The 23,079-nt window shown below is 40.8% G+C and overlaps 3 protein-coding genes across 3 annotated transcripts; 1 reads left to right on the top strand and 2 right to left on the bottom strand.

Moving 5' to 3' along the window:
• The first annotated feature begins 3,641 nt into the window (after positions 1-3,641).
• On the top strand, positions 3,642-4,229 carry LOC121979574 (LRR receptor kinase SERK2-like). The gene is made up of 2 exons (XM_042531572.1): positions 3,642-4,080; positions 4,123-4,229. Exons 1-2 carry the CDS (start codon positions 3,642-3,644, stop codon positions 4,227-4,229), a joined length of 546 nt encoding a protein of 181 aa, XP_042387506.1.
• Positions 4,230-4,293: 64 nt separating this feature from the next.
• Positions 4,294-5,398, bottom strand: LOC121979573 (endoglucanase 10-like). Its single transcript, XM_042531571.1, has 3 exons — positions 5,207-5,398; positions 4,536-5,130; positions 4,294-4,451 (listed from the first exon to the last, which is right to left on the bottom strand). The coding sequence occupies exons 1-3, from the start codon at positions 5,396-5,398 to the stop codon at positions 4,309-4,311; spliced, it is 930 nt and encodes a 309-aa protein (XP_042387505.1). The 3' UTR covers positions 4,294-4,308.
• A 16,325-nt stretch (positions 5,399-21,723) lies between these two features.
• LOC121979572 (DEAD-box ATP-dependent RNA helicase 27-like) lies at positions 21,724-22,355 on the bottom strand. The gene is made up of 4 exons (XM_042531570.1): positions 22,304-22,355; positions 22,164-22,205; positions 22,016-22,087; positions 21,724-21,933 (listed from the first exon to the last, which is right to left on the bottom strand). The coding sequence occupies exons 1-4, from the start codon at positions 22,331-22,333 to the stop codon at positions 21,724-21,726; spliced, it is 354 nt and encodes a 117-aa protein (XP_042387504.1). The 5' UTR covers positions 22,334-22,355.
• Positions 22,356-23,079: the final 724 nt, after the last annotated feature.

Raw genomic sequence — 23,079 nt, 5'->3', positions numbered from 1 at the left:
TCTGCTCCTCTCTTCTTCCCGAAGCCCCCTTCCTATTTCTCCCAAGCAACCATCAACAAAGAAGACGATGGTGATTTCTGGCGGACCTATAGCAGCGACAATCACTGGACTTCAATGGAGTGGTTTCTCCACAAGGTTTGCTATCTCCCTTGCATCCCCTTCGGGCAAGGTTCTGCCAGTCTCAAAGGGTTCTGACTTTTTGTTTATCTTCGGCTTTCAATCTAGCAACCAGTCTTCCTAGCCGCAAGCCAACAAGGGGAGACCTTATCATAAGGGTAAGATGTTGGAATTAAGCTGTGGGTTAAGAATTAGGTCTAATGCTTGGATGTGAATATGTTGTTTGTGATTTAGGTTTACCGAATTGGGAGATCAACGTTTCAACCTAGCTCTGACCATGATTTTGATAGCAGGTTCTTCGGCTGAGAGTCCTATAGCGGGGCATCCAGATCTAGGTGAGTTTTAGAATTAACTTCGTTGCTTATTGGATTTCATTTGGTGTGACGATTAGTGGAGATTGATTAATGAGTTAGATTAGTTAGTGGATGGATAGCTAACAATTGATTAGTGGATGAACAATGTATGTTGGGTTCATAATGCTTAGTAGTTGACAAGCGGATTATACTATTGTGATATGTGAATTTGAGTAGATCTTGAATTGATTGGTGGATTAAAGATGAGCTTATCAACTAGTTGGATTTGGATTATTAGGTGAAATTAAACAATTACCTAATCGAATTAGGATTGAATTTTGGGGTTTAGCTAATTGTTGTATATGTGATTAGCTAAACCATATATCATATTATTTGCAGGACATTGATTTGAGACGAGCGTCTCAACGCGAGACTACTTGACATGATCTACATATAAAGGCGGGTACTTCTTGCTTTGTTTCTTTTACTACTTTGACCTTGGTGCATGAACTAATTTGGATAAGAAATTATTTTTACCTTGACTCCACTCTTATTTTCCTGCGCTTGATACTTCCACGTGATCTTTGAGAAATTCGTTTCCATATCTATACAGTCTTTTGTTGTTGTCCCTGATCAGTAGCAGATACTAGATACCATGTTTGTATGCTTTGACTATTGTTTATTTATGTGCTATATTGAGCATGCTAGCTTCATGTAGCATACCTAAATCTTTTACTTATATTTGTATGATGATTGTTGCATTTGGCGCATCATGTCATGACATGCATGTCAACGACCAATTCTCCCTTGCGGTCGAGAGAGTCATTGACCAGGGTCGCATCCTCGGCCACTCGAGAGAGTGGTAGGTGGAGTCACTACAACAAAATCGCTCATAGACATCGGTTTTCCACCGGTGTCTATTTGATTTTCGACCGATGTCTATGAAGCCGATGTTAAAAGTCTGCCATTTTAGACATCGGGTTAAAACCGGTGTAGTATCACTTAACGACACCGGTTTTCGAATCGGTTATTAACCGGTGTAGTATCACTTAACGACACCGTTTCATACACGATGTAAAACCGATGTAATATTGTATGTTAATAACACCAGTTTTGGCAGCGGTAAATGACCGATGTAATATTACTTTATAACACCGGTTTTACATCGGTGGAAAACCGATGTAATATGTATTTTTTTTAACAGCACAGATTTGATTTTAAAACCGACAATAATAAAAAAAAATACACAAATATTCACAAATTGTACAAATATTCTTCATTCAATAATATCCATAAAATACACAAATATTCACAAATTATATAAATAATCTTCTTACAACAATATCCATAAAATACCCAAACATTCTTTTTACATCAAAAGCTAGCTAATAGATATCAAAATCAAGGTAGAACATTCTTTTAACATATCAAGGTAGAACCACACTTCAAATGTAATCTAGCATGCATTCAGCCCACTCGAACTGCATTTCATCAATTTTAACTCTGGAGTACTTGAGATTTGTAAACTGTAAAAACACATAAATCCACCCTATGTCAAATAACTAAAACAAATGTGTACATGTATCAAATAAAAAATATAAGATCACAAGTGCTTGTCATAAACATGCTTACCAGTGTGTTGAAACCTATTCTGTGAATGGTGGCTTCGAATGAACTTCACGAGCAAGGCCAAAATTTGCTATCTTCACAAAGTCCTTGGTTACCAATAAGTTCTCTGCAAAGGTCATAATCTAGTTTAATAGAATGCTAACTTCACCAGAATAATTATAGGTTCATAAATCACATTTAACAAAATAAATGCTAATCCTAGATAACACCGTTGTAGGAATAGATCTGTTAAGAGCACACAAATGAATCTTTATAGGGATAAAAGCATAGTCTTTGTGCATAAAGGCAAGCATTCCATCAAATTTAAAACTATAATCCAATCAATATAAAACTATAATCCAATCAAATTTACAGGCTATCGCTTCTGCATAATTTCCCTATTGTAATACAAGAGAACTATCAATTTCCAACTAGGGGCAAAGACAACAAAGAAGATGATAGACAAATTATATGACTTTCTTCTATTAAATGAGGCAATATGCAGTAACTCTCAAACTAGCAATGAAAAAGGCAGATATAGTACTCTACCTGTTGCTTGTATATAATAGCCAAGTTGTTGAAGGGCACAGATATCCCTGTTGTAACTGCTAAAATTGCCTTATAGAATGATGCAACAACACTCATCATATTACTGCATGAAGAGAAGTTTCATTAAGGAACAAAAATAAACTATCCGCACAGTTTTCATCAAACATTTCTAAAGCTTACCAATCCATGTATATATATGTTGCCAAGGCTTGACAATGCTTGTGGATGGTTAGGTTGTAAAGCAAAGCATGACTTGGGAAAAATTATTAAAATGAAGTTATTAACAAGGAAAAAAACAACTTGTTATTATCTCCCTGATTTCAGGATCATATGATTCCAGTTTCAGAACTAAAATTCTTTCAAATCCGTAACATTCTGAACGGTTGGGTTTTTTCTGCAGTTGGGCCCTCTACTTCAAAAGACGGTAGAATCTTTTCGTCTCCTCCCTCCTACGGAAAATTATGTTCCCCCATTTAAGGACCCTTGGAGGTTTTGGTGACGACTACAATGTTTTGGTATGAAACCTTCCAACGTGTCTACAGATGACCTTCATTGTATTTTTTGTATATACCTTGCTTGGTGTTTGGATTTGTTTATGCAAGGAATGAGCACTACATCATCTACTGGGGATCTTTAACCATGCTTTATTTTTGAAGCAACTACATCAGCACACTGGGTTACATTAGTTTGCTTTTTGTTCTAGCATCTAAAGCAAAAGAAAGTACATAAAGGATAGAGGATAAGGAATAACCATGACAAGAAATCAAGAAAATATATAATAACAGTAGTCCTTCAAAGACAATGAAAATAAAGTAACTAACTTAAATCTGAAGGTGATGCGTAAGTTCAAAAATCTTAATAAAATAAATTATAAGTCGACATAAAAGGATATAGCTTTATAAGTAATTTAGAAATTATAGACAGTTTTAATTTAGAAACCTACTACAACACTATGTTAAAGGTTTATGCAGAAAATAAGATGTTGGCCTCAATAGCACTGATCCAACTGCTAAGTGCTCATATCAAACTGCTTCTCCACTCATTAGCCTTGAGTACTCCAACCGCTGGGATCCAATGACCGATGAGACGAGCAGTATCGGGTCATCTCAAGAGGCTCCTCAGATCTATAGGTTTAACTTGGAGGAGATAGAATGTGCTACTCAGTACTTTTCGGAGGTGAATTTACTTAGCAAGAAAAGCAGCTTTGCGGCAACATACAAGGGGATACTACACGATGGAACAGAGGTTGCAGTGAAGAGGATCAACAAGACTAGTTGCAAGTCAGAGGAAGCTGAGTTTCTCATGGGTTTGAAGGCATTGACATTGCTAAGGCATGAGAACCTAGTTGGATTAAGGGGCTTCTGTTATTCAAGAGCAAGAGGAGAGTGTTTCCTCATTTATGATTTTGTTGCAAATGGGAGTTTGTCGGAATATCTAGAAGTCAAATGCGATGAGATTCACAAGGTCCTTGATTGGTCTGTAAGAGTTTGTATCATCAAAGGTATTGCTAAAGGTATTCTACTTGACCTATATGACTATTTATTTTCCTTCTCAGATAGCTATCATAATGAATATACTACTGTAACAACAACAGCAACAAACATTGATCATTTAAGATGGAATTTCATCTTGTCATTTACCTACATTTGCACTTTGCCTTGAGGAATCCTAATTTGTTTGATTCTTACATAGGTATGGAATATCTCCACAGCGACAAACCTAGCAAGCCCTCCTTGCTCCATCAAAACATGTCATCGACAAAAGTCCTCATTGACCGCCATTTCAACCCCCTACTCTCCAGTTCTGCCCTGCACAAACTATTAGCAGACGATGCCATTTTCTCCTCTCTCAAAACATGTCCATGGTTTAGTTGGATCAAGCCACCTGCATGGTTTCAGTTTCAGATATATATGATCAGATTTTGAACAACAAGATCTAGCGGGACACTTAGATTTAGGGCCATCAAACCTTTGGTTCGATTAAATGACTTGAAAAATGGCAAGTATGAGCACATAATGTTGCCCGTCTGGTTGTGGAATGTGCTCAGAATTTCTTCGTAGGGATAACCAGGACTCAAGAACAGTCTGAGTCTGCTGAGAAGAACCTGAGATCCAGTGAGCTTGTTGTCCCAGCTGAAGACTCCATAATCCGGTCCTCCCCAGAAGGCACCGGCATGCTTGGCCAGGGCTGGAGCAGTGGCGAGCTGGAGGTAGGAGGAATTTCCAGTTGCAAAGTAGAGCCATGAGCCGCCCCACAGAAACTCATCCCAGTAACCGGTGGAGTTGTAGAAGATGGCGGGATCAGTGCCTCCAGGGCTGTATCTGCCCCTCTGTAGCCTTCCGTACTGGAACAGAGTCTTGGCGCCATGGACGAGCTTGTCGGAGTAGGTCTTGCTGTCCTTAAACACGATCGAAGCAGCAGCCAACGACGCCGCCATTTTGCTGGCGAGGTCGGAGCAGCTGTGGCACTCGTACACCGGCCGAGTGTAGTCGATGTCCTCCGGCCTCATCCAGCAGTAGTGGTCGTTAGCATCTGGCCCCTTCGACGTGTCTCCTTCGCCGACCTGTTAATTTTTTACTCGAGCATCAAATCTAGATCTGAATTTAGAGCGATGGAGATAATTTTAAGGATTTAATTACCTGTGCGACGATGCTGTCGATGGTGTCTGCAGAGGAGTTGAAGGTCTTGAGGAGGTAGTCGGTGCCCCACTTGATGATGCCCTTGACGTGTTCGAGCTCGCCGGCGGCCTCGTACTTGGCAACACTCGGGAGAAAGTCGGGGGAAAAGAAAAGGCTTCGGCGCTTTATAGAGAGGTTAACCCCAAACCCCATCCTCAACCTTTAGCAATCAGACGATTAAGAAGGGGAAGAGATTCAAGAAGGGGAAGAGGGAGATGAGGCTGAGAGAGATGGTTGGAGGTTTAGGTTTAGGCTGAGAGAGATGGTTGGAGGTTTAGGTTTAGGCTGAGAGAGATGGTCGGAGGTTTAGGTTTAGGCTGAGAGAGATGGTCGGATGGTCGGATGGTCGGAGGTTTAGGTTTCGGTTTAGGTTATCGCGAGAGAGATGGTCGTGCGGAGGAAGGGGCGGGATAAAGATTTAGGTTTGGATGGAAAACACTTAGGTAGATTTTGGCTTGTGGGGAAAATTAAAATATTTTATTTGGGTTCATTAACATCGGATTTTAAAAACCGATGTTAAAATCGATGTCTATTAACGAAAAAAAGGGCGCTCATAGACATCGCCTAAAAAACCGATGTCTATGAGCTAAAATTTGCGCTCATAGACACCGGTTTTTAGAAAAACCGATGTAAAATACTCAAAGACATCGGTTTTAGCCTAAAATCGTTGTTGTTCCACTGATGTCTATGAGCGATTTTGTTGTAGTGAGTTGATGCCGCTTGTCCTGTCGTGCCGCACTCGGCCACTCATGGGTAGTGGTAGTTGGAGTACGAGCAGGACGGACCCCTATCGCAGATGTAGCTAGTTAGCTACTATACAACTGTCCCCTCGGCCACTCGTGAGAGTGGTAGCTGGAGTGGTGTACAGTCTGTCACTGACCCGGCCTCTCAACCATACAGGGGTCATGGTGCAGAGAGGTGGGCGGGAGTGACCATCCGTGCATACGCTGTTATTATATTTGCTTTGGCTGCTGCTGTTTACATATGCTGTTATTGCTTACTTACTGCTGTTGTTCTCATATGCTGACATGCTTACTTATGTTGAAATATACTCTCATTATAGATGTTTAGACATCGGTTTATTCATTGGAAATTTGTATATACCTTGCTTATTACCTCTGTAGTTATGAGCAGTACTGTAGCAGATTAGTACCATTTCTGACCTTCTATACCTAGCTTAGGATATGGTTTCAGGTATGAGCATTTATTATGGTTCTATTTAAAATCTGCTATTCTTCTTATGAGACTGTATTCCTTTTAGCATTCTCTATTGGTTTATTTTGTTCATGCACTATCTTATCTTTACCCGCTGAGTTCCAATACTCACCACCTTGCAAATTGGTTTTTTTTCGCCAGGTAACAAGTAGATGAGTCATGGATGCTTGGAGAGTCTCAGCTGCCGGTCCCACATTACACTCAAGAATAGTTTTCTGTTTGGGTTTTGTTACTGTTTGGGTGGTATGTTAATTTTTCATATTTTGCTTTTGAGCAAGTCACTGTGGATTTTTGGAGTCTAGTCTGGTGGTTGCAGGTATTTTTGTTAGTGCCGTTGTTGGTCTTACATTCATATTGTTTTGTGTTTTCCACTGTGTTTACGCTGTTGTGTGTTTACTTTCAGCCGTGTAGGCTTATTAAACTGCGTGGTTGTGTTTATTTTATTCAGCCGAGTGGGCTGATGATATAAACTGCATGGTTGTGTATATACTCCAGCCGAATGTGGCTGATGTATATTTTGTATGTAGAAATGCTTTAGATTGTCACCGGTACAGGGGAGATGCTGCCGGATTTTTGTTTGGCAGGGACTCCTCTGGGGCGTGACAACATATGTAAGCATATCACATGGATATAATAAGATAATTGTATAAGTAAGCAATCAACAGCATAAGCAACTATAGTAATAAAAGTGTATGCATAAATGGTCACCCCACCAACCCCTCTGCACCACGACCCTTGTATGGTTGAGAGGTCGGATCAATGATAACTGTACTCACTCCAGCTAATACTAATCTCACGTGGCTGAGTGGACAGGTGTATAGTGGCTAACTAGCTACGTAGCAATGGGGTCTCTGCTGCTAGTAACTCCAGCTACCACTAATCATGAGTGGTGAGAGGGGGCATTACAAGACAAGCAGCATTTGCTCCAGCTACCACTACCCATGAATGGTCGAGTGTGTGGCGCTGACCAACCACTCTCTCAACCACAAAGGAGACATAGTCATTAGTATGCGTGCAATGATATGATGCACAAGATGCAACAGTCATCATATATACTAGTGATCGTGCACATGCGTTGCATGTGTAATATAATACATTGAAATCACATTGACCCTTTATAATAAAATTATATTAATTAAAGTATTTTAACATTAAAATATTAAAGTAGAGTCATTAGTTAAGTCATTAGGGTAAAGTACCTGATTTTTGAAAATCTGAATTATTTGGATCTTTGAAAATCCAAATTGTTTGGATTTTCGAATGTCACCCTTACAGCTTCCCTATGAAAAAATTAATTTAATTTAATATTATACTTATCTTAGTAAAAAAACTAAAAAAAGTATATTTTTTTAACATTGTCGGTCTAAAATATTTATAGAAGCGTTTTTTATCATAGTGTTGTCAATTCTAAGATGTGAGACTAAAGAGAACTATATTTTTTTATATAAAATAATCAGAGAAAATTAATGATAAGAAAAATTCATAATAATATGCCGCAGCTGAGTCTCGAACTTTAGATCATTGATGGTTTTGCTTGTGAAATTACTAATAAATCTTGGAATTATTTTTTAGTGTGAATAGAAAAAAGGATATTAACATAAATTCATTTTAGGCTTCACCAAAGTTAGTTAGTAAAGGGGGGAGATTTTTAATAAAATAGTAAGATAAACAAAAACTAGGTATGCTATGTTGGTGTGGGAAGCATCCAACTATCGAACCTGAGTTTTGATAATGTCAAAGGGTCCAAAGTTAAGTTGTCTTGTTATTTAATAAGGTTGAATGAGTTTGTAGGAAAGTATGAAGTGTACCTAGGCAAAAGTCCTAGTTGCGGTTAGGCAGGTGGAAAACCCTAGGGGGAGCTAATCCTAGGTCCTAGGGGGTGGTAACCCTTGGCGGAAAGTCTTGGTGGGTCGAGAGCTTCGGGAAAAATCCTAGGGGGTGGTAGCCCTAGGTTAAAATCCTAGTGTTGCGAACCAGGTGGAAAACTAGACGGGTCGTGGAGCGGACGTCTAGCATGAAGACCGGAAGCCTGGAGCACCAAGCAAAAGTCCAGTCGATCTGGAGGATCGGACTGGCAACAGATAACTTCTCTTGAGAGGAGTAGGTGAGGACGCGTTCCCTGGTGAGGGAACAGTAGGCGTTGCTTTGGCCTAGGGTTTCTAGATGGAAATACGAAGTCAGAACTGGATAGTCAGAGGCTGTCAAATCTTATGTTAGATATATTGTTTTTGCTTAGACTAACTTTATTTTGTAGAAAATAAAGGTGTTGGACAAAGCTAGTCTAGGCGCCCGAAAGGGGTCCGGGTGCTCGAAGTCGGTCCGAGCGTCCGGAACCCAAAAGTTATCGTGAAGCTGATGTGGTGCGCACAGAGTGGCCGAGCCATGTGGTCCAGGCGCCCGGAGGGGTTTCGGGTGCCCGGAATAGCCTATTTAAGGAGCCTCAACCAGAAGCCTCACAACAACACAACGAACAACTTTCGCTTCTCCGAGATGCTCAGAAAACGCCTCAATAAGACCAGAAAGCTCCAACGACAACTCTTCTAGAAGATTTTCTCATACAGAGCTTTCGGTATTGTTTTCATTTAACGAATTCCTTGTACTACAACTATAATCTTTTGTTATTCCAGATTGATTAGTGATTGTCCAACGAAAGAACTCTTACATACGTGCCTTGGAGTAGGAGTTACCATAAGCTCCGAATCAAGTAAAAATCTTTGGTGTCTTTGTTCTATTTGTCTTTATCTTATTTCTGCTGTGAGTTTTCCGAAACGGATAAAATAGCCACGAGCGCTATTCACCCCCTCTAGTGCTTTTGATCCAATAATTGGTATCAGAGCGAGGTCGCTTCGAATTGGTACAACCACCATTCAATCAATATTTTCGTGGTAGTTTTTAATTTTTCAGAGTCAATCAGAGTCAGTATAATTGCCGCCTTCCGATCAAAATTGGTGCAACACCACTCGAGTTCGCGTGTTTATTTTTCTTTATTCCGCACTACTAATCCAAGACCAAGTCTTGGAACAAGTTTTTTGTTTTCCTTGTGTGCGAGATTGTCTTTGCTAGAATGGCCCATCAAGAAGGCTACAGCATAGCCCACCCTACGCTCTTCTCCAGTGAAGACTTCGGCTACTGGAAGGGCCGAATGAAGTCATACCTCCAAACTCAGTTCGAGATATGGATGATTATCAAGACTGGGATCACACTTCCACTCGACGGCTCGAGAAAATTAGTACCATGCGAGAACTGGGACACGAGCATAATCAAGAAAGTTGAGGCCAACGCCAAAGAAACCTACACCCTTCAATGCAACCTTACCAAAGAAGAGCTAAACCGAGTCGGACCATTCTCAAGCGCAAAAGAGCTATGGGAAAAACTGATCGAGCTGCACGAGGGTACTTCCGACATGAAGGTAAGTAAGTGTGATTTATTATTTAATAAATTGTATAACATAAGAATGCAGGAAGAAGAGACGGCTAGCCAACTTCACTCACGCATCCAAGACCTTCTCAATGACCTTCCGAGAATACTTTGTGGGCATCCATGGTAGATGCTTACAAGGTATCTAAGGATCTTTCATTAATTAAATTAGATGAACTTTTTTCAAATTTGAATTGCATGAACAGATTAATACATGCTCGGCTGACAAAGGTATTACATTGGTTGTAAGTACAAGAAGAACACAAGAACCAAAAGCAAAGCGCAGAACCGAACCCGAGTGCGAAGAAGAATAGGACTCAGAAGACGATGAAATTACTGCCAAGATCATAAAACTGGTTCAAAAAATGTGTAAAATGAAGAAGGTGGTTCAATCGAATATCAAGGTCAAGACTGGAGTTACATGCTACAGCTACAACCAAAAGGGACATTATAAGCCGGAGTGTCTGAACCAGAAGCAACGAAGAAGGAAGGTCTTGAAGGCGACATGGTCTGAGTCACCAGATGAGTCGGACAAAGAAAGAGATGAGCAAGGAAGATTCCTCACTCTACCAGTACAAGCGTACATTGCTGAAACCGAGTCTGAGTTAGATATCGAGAGCGAATTGGAAACCGAGTCTGAGTGAAGCCACGGATCTATATCCATTTCCGAAGGGCCTAACCCCACTGTAAGCTCCCTAATTTCTGGTACTAATGTAAATAATTTATAGAATTTAGTTTCTTATTTATTAAAGAAATTGTTCAAATCCAATGTCCTGGTCAAGTTACTCCAAAAGGAAGTAACAGTCCTTAAGGAAGTGATTAACTCGAGTTCTTTAACTGAGCCAGTTCAAAATGAAAGTTCAACTCAAGTCCAACAACTTGAGAAAGAAAATTCCAATTTGAAAACTCAAGTTAAAGAACTTAAGGACACGTTGGAACGGTTCACCTTGGGTTCCAAGAATCTTGATCTGATTTTTGGAAATGAAAGAGACATTTATAATAGATCCGGACTTGGATTTAAGGCAAAAAAAAAATACAGATCTTATTTGTCTCTATTAAATCGATCAAATAGAAACATAGTCCAAGCTTGAGTCCCCAAGTCGATCTTGACGAATCAAGTTGGACTTGGTCAATATTGGATCCCCAAGGATCAGATTCATTACCTTGATAGACCTTAACGAGGCTATGATCGAGGGGGAACCAATAAAAAGATCATTTTTACCATAAAATAGAATTGTCTGATGCTTGCTTTACTGTTTTCAATATGCATGCTTAGATTAGGATAGATGACCTAGGCATGATTTACACTTTGACAAGTTCGACCTAGGAGTTACTGTAAGGAAATTAAATATCCAATTTTTCTGAAAGATTTTGTCTAGAAGTGGTGGATGATCCCATAACTAAGAAGGTCTAGTACCTCACCACAGCCTGGAAGCCAATCATTGAAATAGATATTTAATTGACTAACTGTAAACCAGAGTCTAACTCAAATGGAAATCAATCCTTAGATGATAATATAAATTGAAGATTAACCATCTCACAAAACTACTAAGGGTCCCTGATTGGAAATCTAGAAAAGGGTGAGATGGACCTAGGTTCAAAGTAGTTCCAAATTAATTCAATTAAATTAACTTAATTAATTTCAAAAGAAAAATTAATTTTAAAATGTTTAAATCATAATTAAGTTATTTTTTAATTATAATTAATTTCAAAAGGCTAATTAATTTCAATTAAAGTAAATTTTAATTATTTTTTATTATTTACAAAATTATAATTTTCAAATCATAATTAAATTTAAAATTATTAATAATTAAATTTTCAAAATCTCAATCTTAGTTAATTTTCAAATCATATGATAATTAATTTTCAAATTATATTTAATTTCCATAATCTTAATTAATTTTGAAATCATATTTTCAAGTTATAATTTCAAACTTAATTAATTTTTAATATATTTTCAAAATCTTCAAAATTTTAAATGTCCACTCATTAGAAATTCAAACTCACTAAAAATATAAATTTATATTTTTAATATTTTTTTAGGTATTTTTAAAATGAGTTAACTCCATCTCATACGTACTCATAAGCTGAACATGCTTGATAATCTAGAATGGGTGAGATGGAAAATCAGGAAAATAACCTTTATTTTTGTTTACATGTTTGGACTCTAGGATCCTCAAAATTTTTAAGGCATTAATCAAGGGGGAGTGAAAGGAGTCAAGTTAAGTTTTTTTAAGGGTTAAAGTTTTTTTTATAAAAAAGGAGTTCAATTTTTTTAAAATATTTTTGAAAAATAAATTACTTTTGAAACTAAGTATTTGATAGAATATTTTTAGTTTTTTTTTACTTAGCTAAGTATTTTTACAAGAAAATATTTTTAAAAGCTAAGTTTTTTTAACAAAATATTCTTCAAGCTAAGTACTTAATAATTATTTTAAAAATTTAGCTAAATCTTTGTTGAGAAAACTAAGTATTTTTCAAAGCTTGAATTTAGCTAAGACTTTAATTAAATTAAAAAAAAGAGCTAAATAACTTAGTTTTTATCATTTTTATTAAGCTTTAATCAAAATCTTTTTTAAGATGAGTATTTTTTAGCTAAGCCTTTTTCAAAACTCTTATAAAACTAAGTATTAAAGCTAAGTTTTTATCAACATAATTGTTTATTGAAATCCTGTCGAAGCTAAGTGCTGCCCTTTAGGGGAAGCTTAAATATGTTTTTAACAACCTTCTCTCTACTTAGTATTAATTTTTGAGTTATGTCAACGGGGGAGAAATAAATCAAATTTAAGTAAGAATTTAAAAGGGGAGCATAAGGAATTTTTTACAAATTATTGTATGCTCATGCTTAAAATTGCTTAAATTCCTTTATTATTTTGTTATGTTTTACTTAACTTTGTACCGTGTTGTCATAAACAAAAAGAGGGAGATTGTTGGTGCGGGAAGCATCCGACGATCGAACCTGAGTTTTGATTATGTCAAAGGGTCCAAAGTTAAGTTGTCTTGTTATCTAACAAGGGTGAATGAGTTTGCAGGAAAGTCCTAAGTGTACTTAGGCAAAAGTCCTAGCTGCGGTTAGGCAGGTGGAAAACCCTAGGGGGTGGTAACCCTAGGTCCTAGGGGGTGGTAACCCTATGCGAAAAGTCTTGGTGGGTGGAGAGCTTCAGGCAAACTCCTAGGAGGTGGTAACCCTAGGTTGAAATCCTGGTAATGCGAACCAGGTGGAAGACTGGATCGGTCGTGGAGCGGACGTCCAGCATGAAGACCGGAAGCCTCGAGTGCCGAGCAAAAATTCAATCGGCCTGGAGGACCGGACTGGCAACAGGTAACTTCTCCTGAGAGAAGTAGGTGAGGAAGCATTCCCAGGTGAGGGAACAGTAGGTGTCGGTTTGACCTAGAATTTCTGGATGGAAATCTGAAGTCAGAACCGGTCAGTCAGAGGTTGTCAAATCTTATATTAAATATATTTTTTTTGCCTGGACTAACTTTATTTTGTAGAAAATAAAGGTGCTGGAGAAAGCTAGTCTGGGTGCCCCGAGCTAGTCCGGGCGTCCGGAGTCGGTCCAGGTGCCTGGAACCCAAAAGTTATCGGGAAGCTGACGTGGCGTGCATGAAGTGGCCGAGCCACGTGCAACAACACACCGAAGAACTTCCGCTTCTTCGAGCTGCTCAGAAAACGCCTCTACAAGACCAGAAAACTTCGACGACGACTCTTCTTGAAGATTTTCTCATACAGAGCTTTCGGTATTATTTTCATATAAAGAATTCCTTGTACTACAACTGTAATCTTTTGTAATTCTAGATTGATCAGTGATTGCCCATCAAAAGCACTCTTACGTGCGGGGCTTGGAGTAGGAGTCGCCACAGGCTCTGAACCAAGTAAAAATCTTTGGTGTCTTTGTTGTATTTGTCTTTGTCTTATTTTTGCTGTGAGTTTTCTGAAATGAATGAAATAGCCACGAGCACTATTCACCCCCCTCTAGCGCTATCTATCCAACATGCTACAGTAAGCTCGCATGCTCGATAAGGTATGTGAATAAACAACAATCAAAGTAAGCATGATATCTAGTATTTGCTAAATATCATGGATGGCAATGAGAGACTGTATAGACATCAAATTGATTATCTTAAAGATTGAGTGGACAAGTATCAAGCTCAGGAAAAATATGAGTAGAGTCAAGGTAAATACAGCAACTATCCGAATATAGTTGATGCACTAAGGTCAAAATACTATAGAATCAAGGTAATAAGTACCCACCTCGAGTATAACTCATCACCGTCGATTGTAATAAACCAATCCCACGTCAAGACGCTCGTCTCGAATCAAAGTCCTGCAAATCATATGATGTAGTGTTTAGCTAATTACATATGCAACAACTAGCTAAACCCAAAACCCAAAACCGATAAGGTAACCCACCATCGTAATGATTATTAGTAATCACTAATCGTTGCTTTACCTCAATTAATCCAATCCATAAATCCTTATTTAAAATCTATTCAATACTGCCAATAAGGAACCGTATGAATCCAACTCATCACCACTAATCACAATATCAATCTAATAATTCATATACAATCATGTACTCCTCAAAATCAACCAATCCACTAGTTAACTAAACCACAACATATCATGAAATCAAATCTCCATCATCAACATATTATCAAATAATCAATCCAAGATTAACAAATAAACACAACTAACTATCTATTCAGGTTTAGTTTTGTTACCCCAATTTGATCTACAACAACCTTTCAGTGAAGAATCCAATGAACTCTAAGTATGATCTGGTGGTAAGGTAGGGCCCGTCCGGCAAGTGGTCAAAGTTAGGCGGGCGTCCGATCGAGCGAACTACCTTCCCGGTTAGGAGATTGGGTAGCCGATCCAACACTTCGATAGCTCGGTCAGACACCGAGCTTCTGATGCTCATGAAGCTCAACCCGGGAAGCACGAAGGTCGAGCGGCCATCCTGTTCGGCTGAACAATGGACGCAGCCTTGTTTCGACAGACAAGACTGTTAGGACCAAAAGTAGCTAGAGGGGGGTGAATAGCTCGTCGCGCTTCGCGATGTTCGGCGTTGCTTGTTTCTTCTAAGATGTGCAGCGGAAAATACAGAAATAAATCACACAATGCTAACACGGTTGGTTTACTTGGTATCCACCTCACAAGAGGTGACTAGTCCAAGGATCCACACCAACACACACACCCTCCACTAATGAAAACTCTCCTTTATGGTAACTACCAAGGGCGGAGAAGCCCTACAAGACTCAATACAAGAAGAAGAAAGGGTAGTAAAGAAATACAAGCTTACAAGCTTAAAATGAGTGCACAAACCCTAACCCTAGTTTCTTCTTCTTTCTTTGATCCGCCTCTTGACTTGGAAGAGCCTCCAAGAACCTTCAAGAACTGGCGATCTCGAGCTTGAGAAGAGCTGTGGAGGAGCTGGTGAAGATCTGAAATGAGTCGGTGAAGAGATACCGAAGGAATCGTGCGCCTGCGGCCTTTATCGACGCCAACGGTCGGATCCCGATCGATTCGAATGTTCCCAATCGATCGGGGAGGCTTTGGATCGATCCACGAATCGATCCAGAGCGCCTCTGTGCTCTGGAAAAACGCCTGGATCGATCCACGGATCGATCCAGCGCTTATCGTGCGAAGCAGCAGCGTCCCAATCGATTCACTGATCGATTGGGACATCTGGATCGATCCACTGATCGATCCAGAGGCTTTCTGTTCGCTGGGAAAGGTCTGGATCGATCCACTGATCGATCCAGAGCTTGGATCGATCGACTGATCGATCCAGCACTTGGTTTTTGCCCAAAACCAAGTCCCAAACCTCCCAAACCAACATCCGGTCAACCTTAACCTGTTGGTACGTCATGCCTAGCATCTAGTCACTCCCTTGACCTGCTAGGACTCCCCACCAAGTGTCCGGTCAATCCCTTTGACCCACTTGGACTTTTATCTTCGTGCCAAGTATCCGGTCACTCCCTTGACCTACTTGGGCTTCCACCAGATGTCTGGTCAATCCCTTTGACCCATCTGGATTTTCTCGTGCCAAGTATCCAGTCAATCCTTTGACCTACTTGGACTTCCCAACACCAGATGTCCGATTATCCTTGATCCATCTGAATTTTCCCTTGCCTGGCTTCACTCACCTGGACTTTCACCTAGCTTCACTCACTAGGGTTTTCAATCTGCCTAGCTTCACTCACCAGGACTTCCATTCTACCTAACATCCCAGTTAGGACTTCCCAATCAAGTATCCGGTCAACCTTGACCTACTTGACTCTTCTTTAATCAATTTCTTATTGTCAAACATCTAAACTCAAACCAAGACTCAGCTTGGTCAACTAGGTCAACCTTGACCTGAGGGATGTTGCACCAACAAAGACTCCCTCGCCCACCGGGGGAAGCCGGCCAATAGAGCATTGGCCGAGCTGACGCTCGGCCCGACCGTTGCTTTGCCCGGATGGCAGACTGGCTGAGCGATTCTCCCGCTCAATCCAATAACAAACAAAGGGAGCAGTTGGCAATATCTTCCTAGGGATCAGTGTCATCGATAGACGGCATGGTCAGCGGCATGGTCAGGCAGAGAATCGTACGGTGGAAGCTTCCACTGTCACGTCAGGGATATGCTCAGACTGTTAAGGTATGGCGTTAGCCATGCTTTTCTGACACGGCCTTTCCAGGTATGCTTTGGGAAACGTGCATGCCTCAGAAAGCGTGTGCGAGCCTCTTGGGAGCTCTATATAAGAAGCCCCAAAGCTTCATCGGAGGTATGCTTGGATCACTGTAGCTACAGTTACGCTGCTCTTTTCTTCTCTAGTTCAATCTTCTACTGTCGGTGATTGGCTTGAGCGTCGGAGGGCCATCACTGGGGAACCCTCCCTGGCTCGACACTAACGACTTGTGGTTGCAGGCTCATCTTGTCGGAGGTTCACGCCATCTTCGGTCGACATCCAGTAAATGTGAGCGCCGTCTATCCAGCGTCTGTCTACTCGCTCTCGGACAGGATCAAATTTGGCGTCGTCTGTGGGAACGTACCTGAATCTGAGCGGAGAAAATGGAGGAAGCAGGACGTCTCCACACCGTGACGCTCACTCCAAAAGAGCTCGATGCACTCATTCAAGTACGAGCGACGAAATTAGTCGAGCAGCAGCAACAAAAGGAGTTGGCCGATCGGCTCGCACAGCAAGCAACATTGGCCTCGGGAGGTCAAGAGGCGCATGAAGACCGGCCAAAGCAACTCTCCATATGGGGGCAAAACAAGATGCCGACCGGCACTCCTGGAGAAGTTCCGCCAACGCCCATTCCATTTCACCAGGTGTTATTTGAAACACCCTCAGAGATTGCTCAGGCCAACTAGGATAGGGGTTCCTCAGATGAGGCCCCCGCTTGGGACGAAAGAAAAGGCAAAGTGCCCCTACTCAATTCATCACCCGAGCGGATCAACTGACAATTCTCAGAGGTCATTCTGCAAGATCCGCTGTCGAAACACTACGCTCCCTAGGCGATCGGAGAGTATAATCGGTCGACCGACCCGGATGCCGACGGTACGTACTGTTACAACGTAATGTCGTTCGGCTTGAAGAATGCGGGAGCCACCTACTAGCGGCTGATGAACAAAGTTTTCCGACGGCAGATCGGCCGCAACATGGAGGTATATGTTGATGACATATTAATTAAATCCCTTCGAGCCGTCAATCTCTGTGCAGACATCAAGGAGACCTACCAGACCCTTCAAACGTATGGAATAAAGTTAAATCCTTAGAAGTGTTTGTTCGGCACTAAAAGTGGGTGCTTCCTACGGTATATCGTCATCGAATGGGGCATTGAGGCAAACCCTAGCAAGGTAAAAGCACTCCAAGATATGCCACCACTAAGAAACTTGAAGGAAGCGCAACGCCTCACCGGGCAGATAATAGCATTGTCACGATTCATCTCCAAGTCGTCCGACTGGAGTCTTCCCTTCTTCAAAATTCTGCATCGAGCCACCAAGTTTCAGTGGGACGAGGAGTGTGACCGGGCCTTTGAGGAACTCAAAGTATATATGAACTCACTACCTATACTAGCTAAGCCTACTGCCAGTGAACCGCTTCAGATTTATCTGTCTTTGGCCGAGCACGCTGTCGGCTCGGCGCTGGTTCGGCAGAATGGTGAAGAACAGTCAGTGTACTTCTTGAGTCATATATTAAAGGATGTTGAATCTCACTACACCGGTCTTGAGAAGCTCGCATTTGCCTTGGTACTCGCCGTTTAGAGGCTTCGCCCTTATTTCCTCGCTCACACTATCGTGGTGATGACCAACAACCCTTTGGGAAGAGTCCTACTTAACCCAGAGGCATCCGGCTAGCTGATCAAATGGACAATGAAACTCAGCAAGTTTGATATCCAATATCATCCCCGAACGGCCATCAAAGCGCAGGCCTTAGCCGACTTTGTCACGGAGGTGCAAAACCCCGAGCCTGACTCAGTATGGAAAATATATGTGGATGGGTCGTCTACCCGGTAAGGTAGTGGGATCGGCATACTGCTTATCTCCCCACAAGAAGAGCGGGTGCAGTTGTCCGTTCGGTTAGAGTACCGGGCAACTAACAATGAAGCCGAGTACGAGGCTCTTATAGCCGGCTTACAAGCCGCTCGGCACGTCGGCACGGGAAAAGTTCTTATCCACTCTGATTCTCAATTAGCTACTCAGTAGCTGGTTGGAGCATTCGAGATCTGTAACACGTGGCTCAAGTTGTACACCGAAGCCTTCAAAAAGCTGAAAGCAAGCTTTCAGGAGGTAATCATCCCAAAGATCCCCCGAGTGGAGAACCAAGCAGCGGACGAGCTGGACAAATTGGTGAGCTCACTCTTGCCGATCGTCATTACTCAACCGATCAAGCAAGTATCCTTGGTGGCACACGTCGATCTGATGGAGGGGCTCACTTTCCCCAGCGATTGGAGAACGACCATAATAGAGTTTCTACGATCGGGAGCTACGTCTTCCGATCGGGAGGGAGCTCACTTATTGAGAAGAAGGGTCAGTCACTTCACCTTAGTCGGGGTCCAGCTCTACAAGAAGGCCTCTCCAGGCCATTGCTTAAATGTGTCGGATCAGAGGATGCTGACTATATACTGTAAGAAGTACACTAAGGCTCTTGTGGAGGGCATCCTGGCGGTCGGTCGCTAGCAAGGAAGATCCTGCTGGCCGGGTACTTCTGGCCGACTCTACAAGAAGATGCCGCTCGGACAATAGCCAACTGTCTATCCTGCCAGAAGTATCACCACCTTTCCCACCGGCTGACCGAAGAGATGAAGGCCTCCACTGTGTCGTGCCTGTTCGACCAATGGGGCATGGATATGGTGGGACCCTTCCCCGTGGCGATCGGGCAGCGAAAGTTCTTGCTCGTCGCGGTGGACTATTTCTCCAAGTGGGCCGAAGCCGAGTCGCTGGCCAAAATAATCGAGCAGATGGTCCAAAAGTTCATCTGGCAGCATATCATCTATCGGTTCGTCATTCCACGTCGACTCATCTTAGACAATGGTAGACAGTTCACCGGACGGAAACTCAGAGAGTGGTGTGAGGAATATGGCATCCAACAGGCCTTCACCTCCGTAGTGAACCCCTAGAGCAGTGGGCAAGCTAAAATCGCCAATCGGGAGATCTTGTGAATTTTGCGAGTTCGGCTCGACCACATCGGAGGGAGTTGGGTGGACGAGCTCCCCGGCATGTAATGGGCAATCTGAACGACCCCTAAGGAAGGCATGGGTGTAACCCCGTTCCACCTCGTATACGGCGGTGAGGCGGTCATCCCGGTCGAGGTGGGAGTCGAGTACAATCTGTTAGAACTTTCGAGTCGTAAAAATCGCTTTTTATGTTGCGGAAACTCCAAAGTTCTTAGCCACTAGATCCGTGCAAAGATAAAAATTTTCATGTACTTAGTTTTTCTACTCTAGATCTACTTTAGATCTACATGTTAAGGAGTATACCATTGAAGCGAAGCCCTTTGCAAATCCCGCTCATCCAAGGTTCTTCGGATCTCAAGTGTGTTCAATTGTACACACCTCTAGAAGTATCCACACGAACAAGAGATGGAGAGGAAACCTTAGAGTGTGCTAGCACCCCAAGGAGTCTCGGCCAAGGAGGAGAGGGAGAGAAGAGAAGAAGAGAGGAAGGAAGAAGATAGATTGAATGAGCACACAATGCTATTCAAGCACCATTATGTGGCAGGCCACATTTAGAGGGTTTTAAACCTCCATGGGATACCAAGAGTAATGGCTCTTGGTCTCTCTCATGAGGTGGAACTTGGTCAAGTCAATCTTGACCAAGTAAAGAAGCCTTGATGATGTGGAACACCATCATTGGCCGACCCCATGCCATGTCACAATGAGATGACATTTGGTCAAGTCAAACTTGACCCTTCATCTTCCCTTCTCAAATCAAGTCAAACTTGACCTCTTATCTCCCATGGTTGATCAAATCTAACCATTTGATTCGAACCAATTTAATTTAATGAATCTATATTCATTGAATTAAATTGACTCAATGAATCATAATCTAATTAGACTCATTGGAAACATGAATCAAATTGAGTCCAACTCAATTAGTCTAATTTGGATTACTCTTAATCCAATTTGGTTCATCACATGAACTTAATCCTCTTAGTTCATCTTATGAACCTATTCTCCATCTAATTGCCCTTTGTGTGTGACTCTATAGGTTCTTGTAACGTTGGCAATGTTCCTAAACCCATTTAGAAACATAAGTAATAAGCGGTATCTAGCAACACATCATTACTACCCATGTTACATGAATGTTGAGATCCAACATCATCTTGTGACTACTAATTGTGACTCTCACAATATGTGACAATGTCCTTCTATCCTTGACATCTAGATTGATCAATTTGAGACATAGACCGTGTCATCCTCTAATCAATCACTACAACAAAAACCCTCATAGACATCGGTTTTCCACCGATGTCTATTACATTTTCGACCGATGTCTATGAAGGCGATGTAAAAGGTCTGCCATTTTAGACATCGGGTTAAAACCGGTGTAGTATCACTTAACGACATCGGGTGTAAAACCGATGTAATATTATATGTTAATAACACCAGTTTTGGCAGCGGTATACGACCGATGTAATATTAGTTAATGACACCAGTTTTGCAGTGGTGGAAAACCGATATAATATCAGTATTGTTTAACGACACAAATTCGATTTCCAAAATAGTGAAAAACCATTATTATCACCAAGCAAATCATAAAATTAACTTAATATTATTAATTCACTAAGAAAATCACAAATAAAAATGCACCGATGTATCTAAACACACCAAGTCTATATCTATATAACCAATACATAAATATTCTTCTTACAACATAAAAAGATAATAGATATTGTGCACATCAAGTCAGTATCCACAAATTACACATAACTATTCTTCCTGCGGGTGACAACTGATTGGTGATTCTTTGTAAAGGAGGCTTCCATCTTAAAGGAGCCACTGGAGGCTTTGGGAACTTTGCAACATCCTTCTTGGTTGTCCTCTCACCATTTAATTGATTCTCCAGTTCTCTTACCTGAATAAAAAAAAACAAAATAATTTGTTATAAGGCATCTTAAAAGGTACCATGCCATTTGGTTAAACTCGCACCTTTGGTTCATCAGGAGGATCATATTGGCCAATCCAGTCCTATGGCCAATCAACAAGATGTGGCATTAAGATTAGACAATGCATGAATATAAAAGAAAAGTTTAACTTACCACAGCAGGAATATCAAGTCCACGAGCAGCAACATCAGTGCAGAGCAGTATATACCCTTTTCGGCTTTGTAGAACTCAAAGAATGTACTAGTTCATTTCTGCTGCTTCTGCTTTCCATGGATATCGAGACAATCGACATGAATGTATCTGAGAAGCTCAGAATGGTACTTGACCGAATTGCATGAGGAGAAGAAGACCATTATCTTCTTCGAAAGGTTCCTCTTAAGAAAAGCATACAAGACCAGAAACCTTTTATTGCTAGGCACGACACAATAGCCCTGCTGCAACCCTTCGACGGTCACCTGAGAAAGATGAATTCGTGTCAACCTTGCTATTGACGAAACAACCGAGTAAAAACAATGATAAAATAAATCTGGAGATTACCTTCGACCTTCCATCATCAACACCTACATATACAGGCTTTTCCTTAAATGACAAGTTTGCAAAATCCTCAACCTGCAATTTTTTTTTATAAGTTAAAGAAAATGAAAACCAAAATGATTATGAATAGTAGTTAGAAAGAAATAGAAACCTGCTTAGTTTGGGTAGCTGTAAATAGAGCAGTTTGCCTTGTCTGCGTATTAGGGAGTGAATGTGATAATTATAAAACATGATGCCGACTTTGCAACACTCCTGTAATAACTATAAACCGAAGGGAACTAAATAGCATACCTTTGGCAGCCGCTTAAATATTTGCTCCATGTCTTCCTCAAAGTTAGCCTCCAATATTCGGCTTCATCGATTATAAGAAACTACATTTGGTGCACCAACACCCAAAATTAGTATCTCAATGTCAAACAAAGGAACATATGAAAATAATTATTGATCTCGTGGTTAGGATTAAACATGCTAGCAAATAATCATTAGCATGGATATGCGATAAGATGAAACACGCAACTAGTTGGAGAACATAAGTAGAGCTCATTAAAGTAAAAAAGAAAAGAAACAACAGATCATTTAGTAAAAGGAACTCAATGAGTACTGAGGGCATTCAATGGAAAGATATACAATTTCAGTATGCAACCACTTCAAACTACATCCAGTCACCTCCACTTTGCCATTCTAGTATCTTTCTCAATATGGCTAGCATGTTGTGCTGTGCTTAGTTACATTTAATTTCCAAAAAAAAATTTCAATAGAACAATGATAAATGAGATTTTCAAAAAACTCTGCTGCTTAAAATGCAATATCAGAGTTCTGTGTGCTAAAAGAAAGAACAATTCCTCAATCCAATAGTCAACGGTTAAGGTATTGTTTAAATCAGTTCCTCACTACTTTTTCTGCTATCATTCCATATAATTGCATAATTTATCAAAACATAAATGACCAGGAACCAAAACACTGAAAACAAGAATAAGCCAATAATTTAGATACATGGGATCAAATGCTTTACAAAAATAAACCATCTACCATAATTTTACTTATTTGCTCAGCTTCTTTGATCTGCA

This window comes from Zingiber officinale, chromosome 5A (assembly GCF_018446385.1).
Source record: "Zingiber officinale cultivar Zhangliang chromosome 5A, Zo_v1.1, whole genome shotgun sequence".
Classification (NCBI taxonomy): Eukaryota; Viridiplantae; Streptophyta; class Magnoliopsida; order Zingiberales; family Zingiberaceae; genus Zingiber; species Zingiber officinale.
This window is presented reverse-complemented; position numbering and strand designations above follow the sequence as displayed.

Bases quoted from the DNA above. Each gene is read 5' to 3' on its own strand.
- LOC121979574 (XM_042531572.1), top strand. From the start codon at position 3,642: ATGACCGATGAGACGAGCAGTATCGGGTCATCTCAAGAGGCTCCTCAG. The intron at 4,081-4,122 runs GTATTCTACTTG...TTTCCTTCTCAG, and splicing joins CATCAAAGGTATTGCTAAAG to ATAGCTATCATAATGAATAT.
- LOC121979573 (XM_042531571.1), bottom strand. From the start codon at position 5,398: ATGGGGTTTGGGGTTAACCTCTCTATAAAGCGCCGAAGCCTTTTCTTT. The intron at 5,131-5,206 runs GTAATTAAATCC...AAAAATTAACAG, and splicing joins TCGACAGCATCGTCGCACAG to GTCGGCGAAGGAGACACGTC. The intron at 4,452-4,535 runs GTTTGATGGCCC...GAAACCATGCAG, and splicing joins GTCATTTAATCGAACCAAAG to GTGGCTTGATCCAACTAAAC.
- LOC121979572 (XM_042531570.1), bottom strand. From the start codon at position 22,333: ATGGAGCAAATATTTAAGCGGCTGCCAAAG. The intron at 22,206-22,303 runs GTATGCTATTTA...CCTAATACGCAG, and splicing joins TATTTAAGCGGCTGCCAAAG to ACAAGGCAAACTGCTCTATT. The intron at 22,088-22,163 runs GTTTCTATTTCT...AAAAAATTGCAG, and splicing joins CAGCTACCCAAACTAAGCAG to GTTGAGGATTTTGCAAACTT.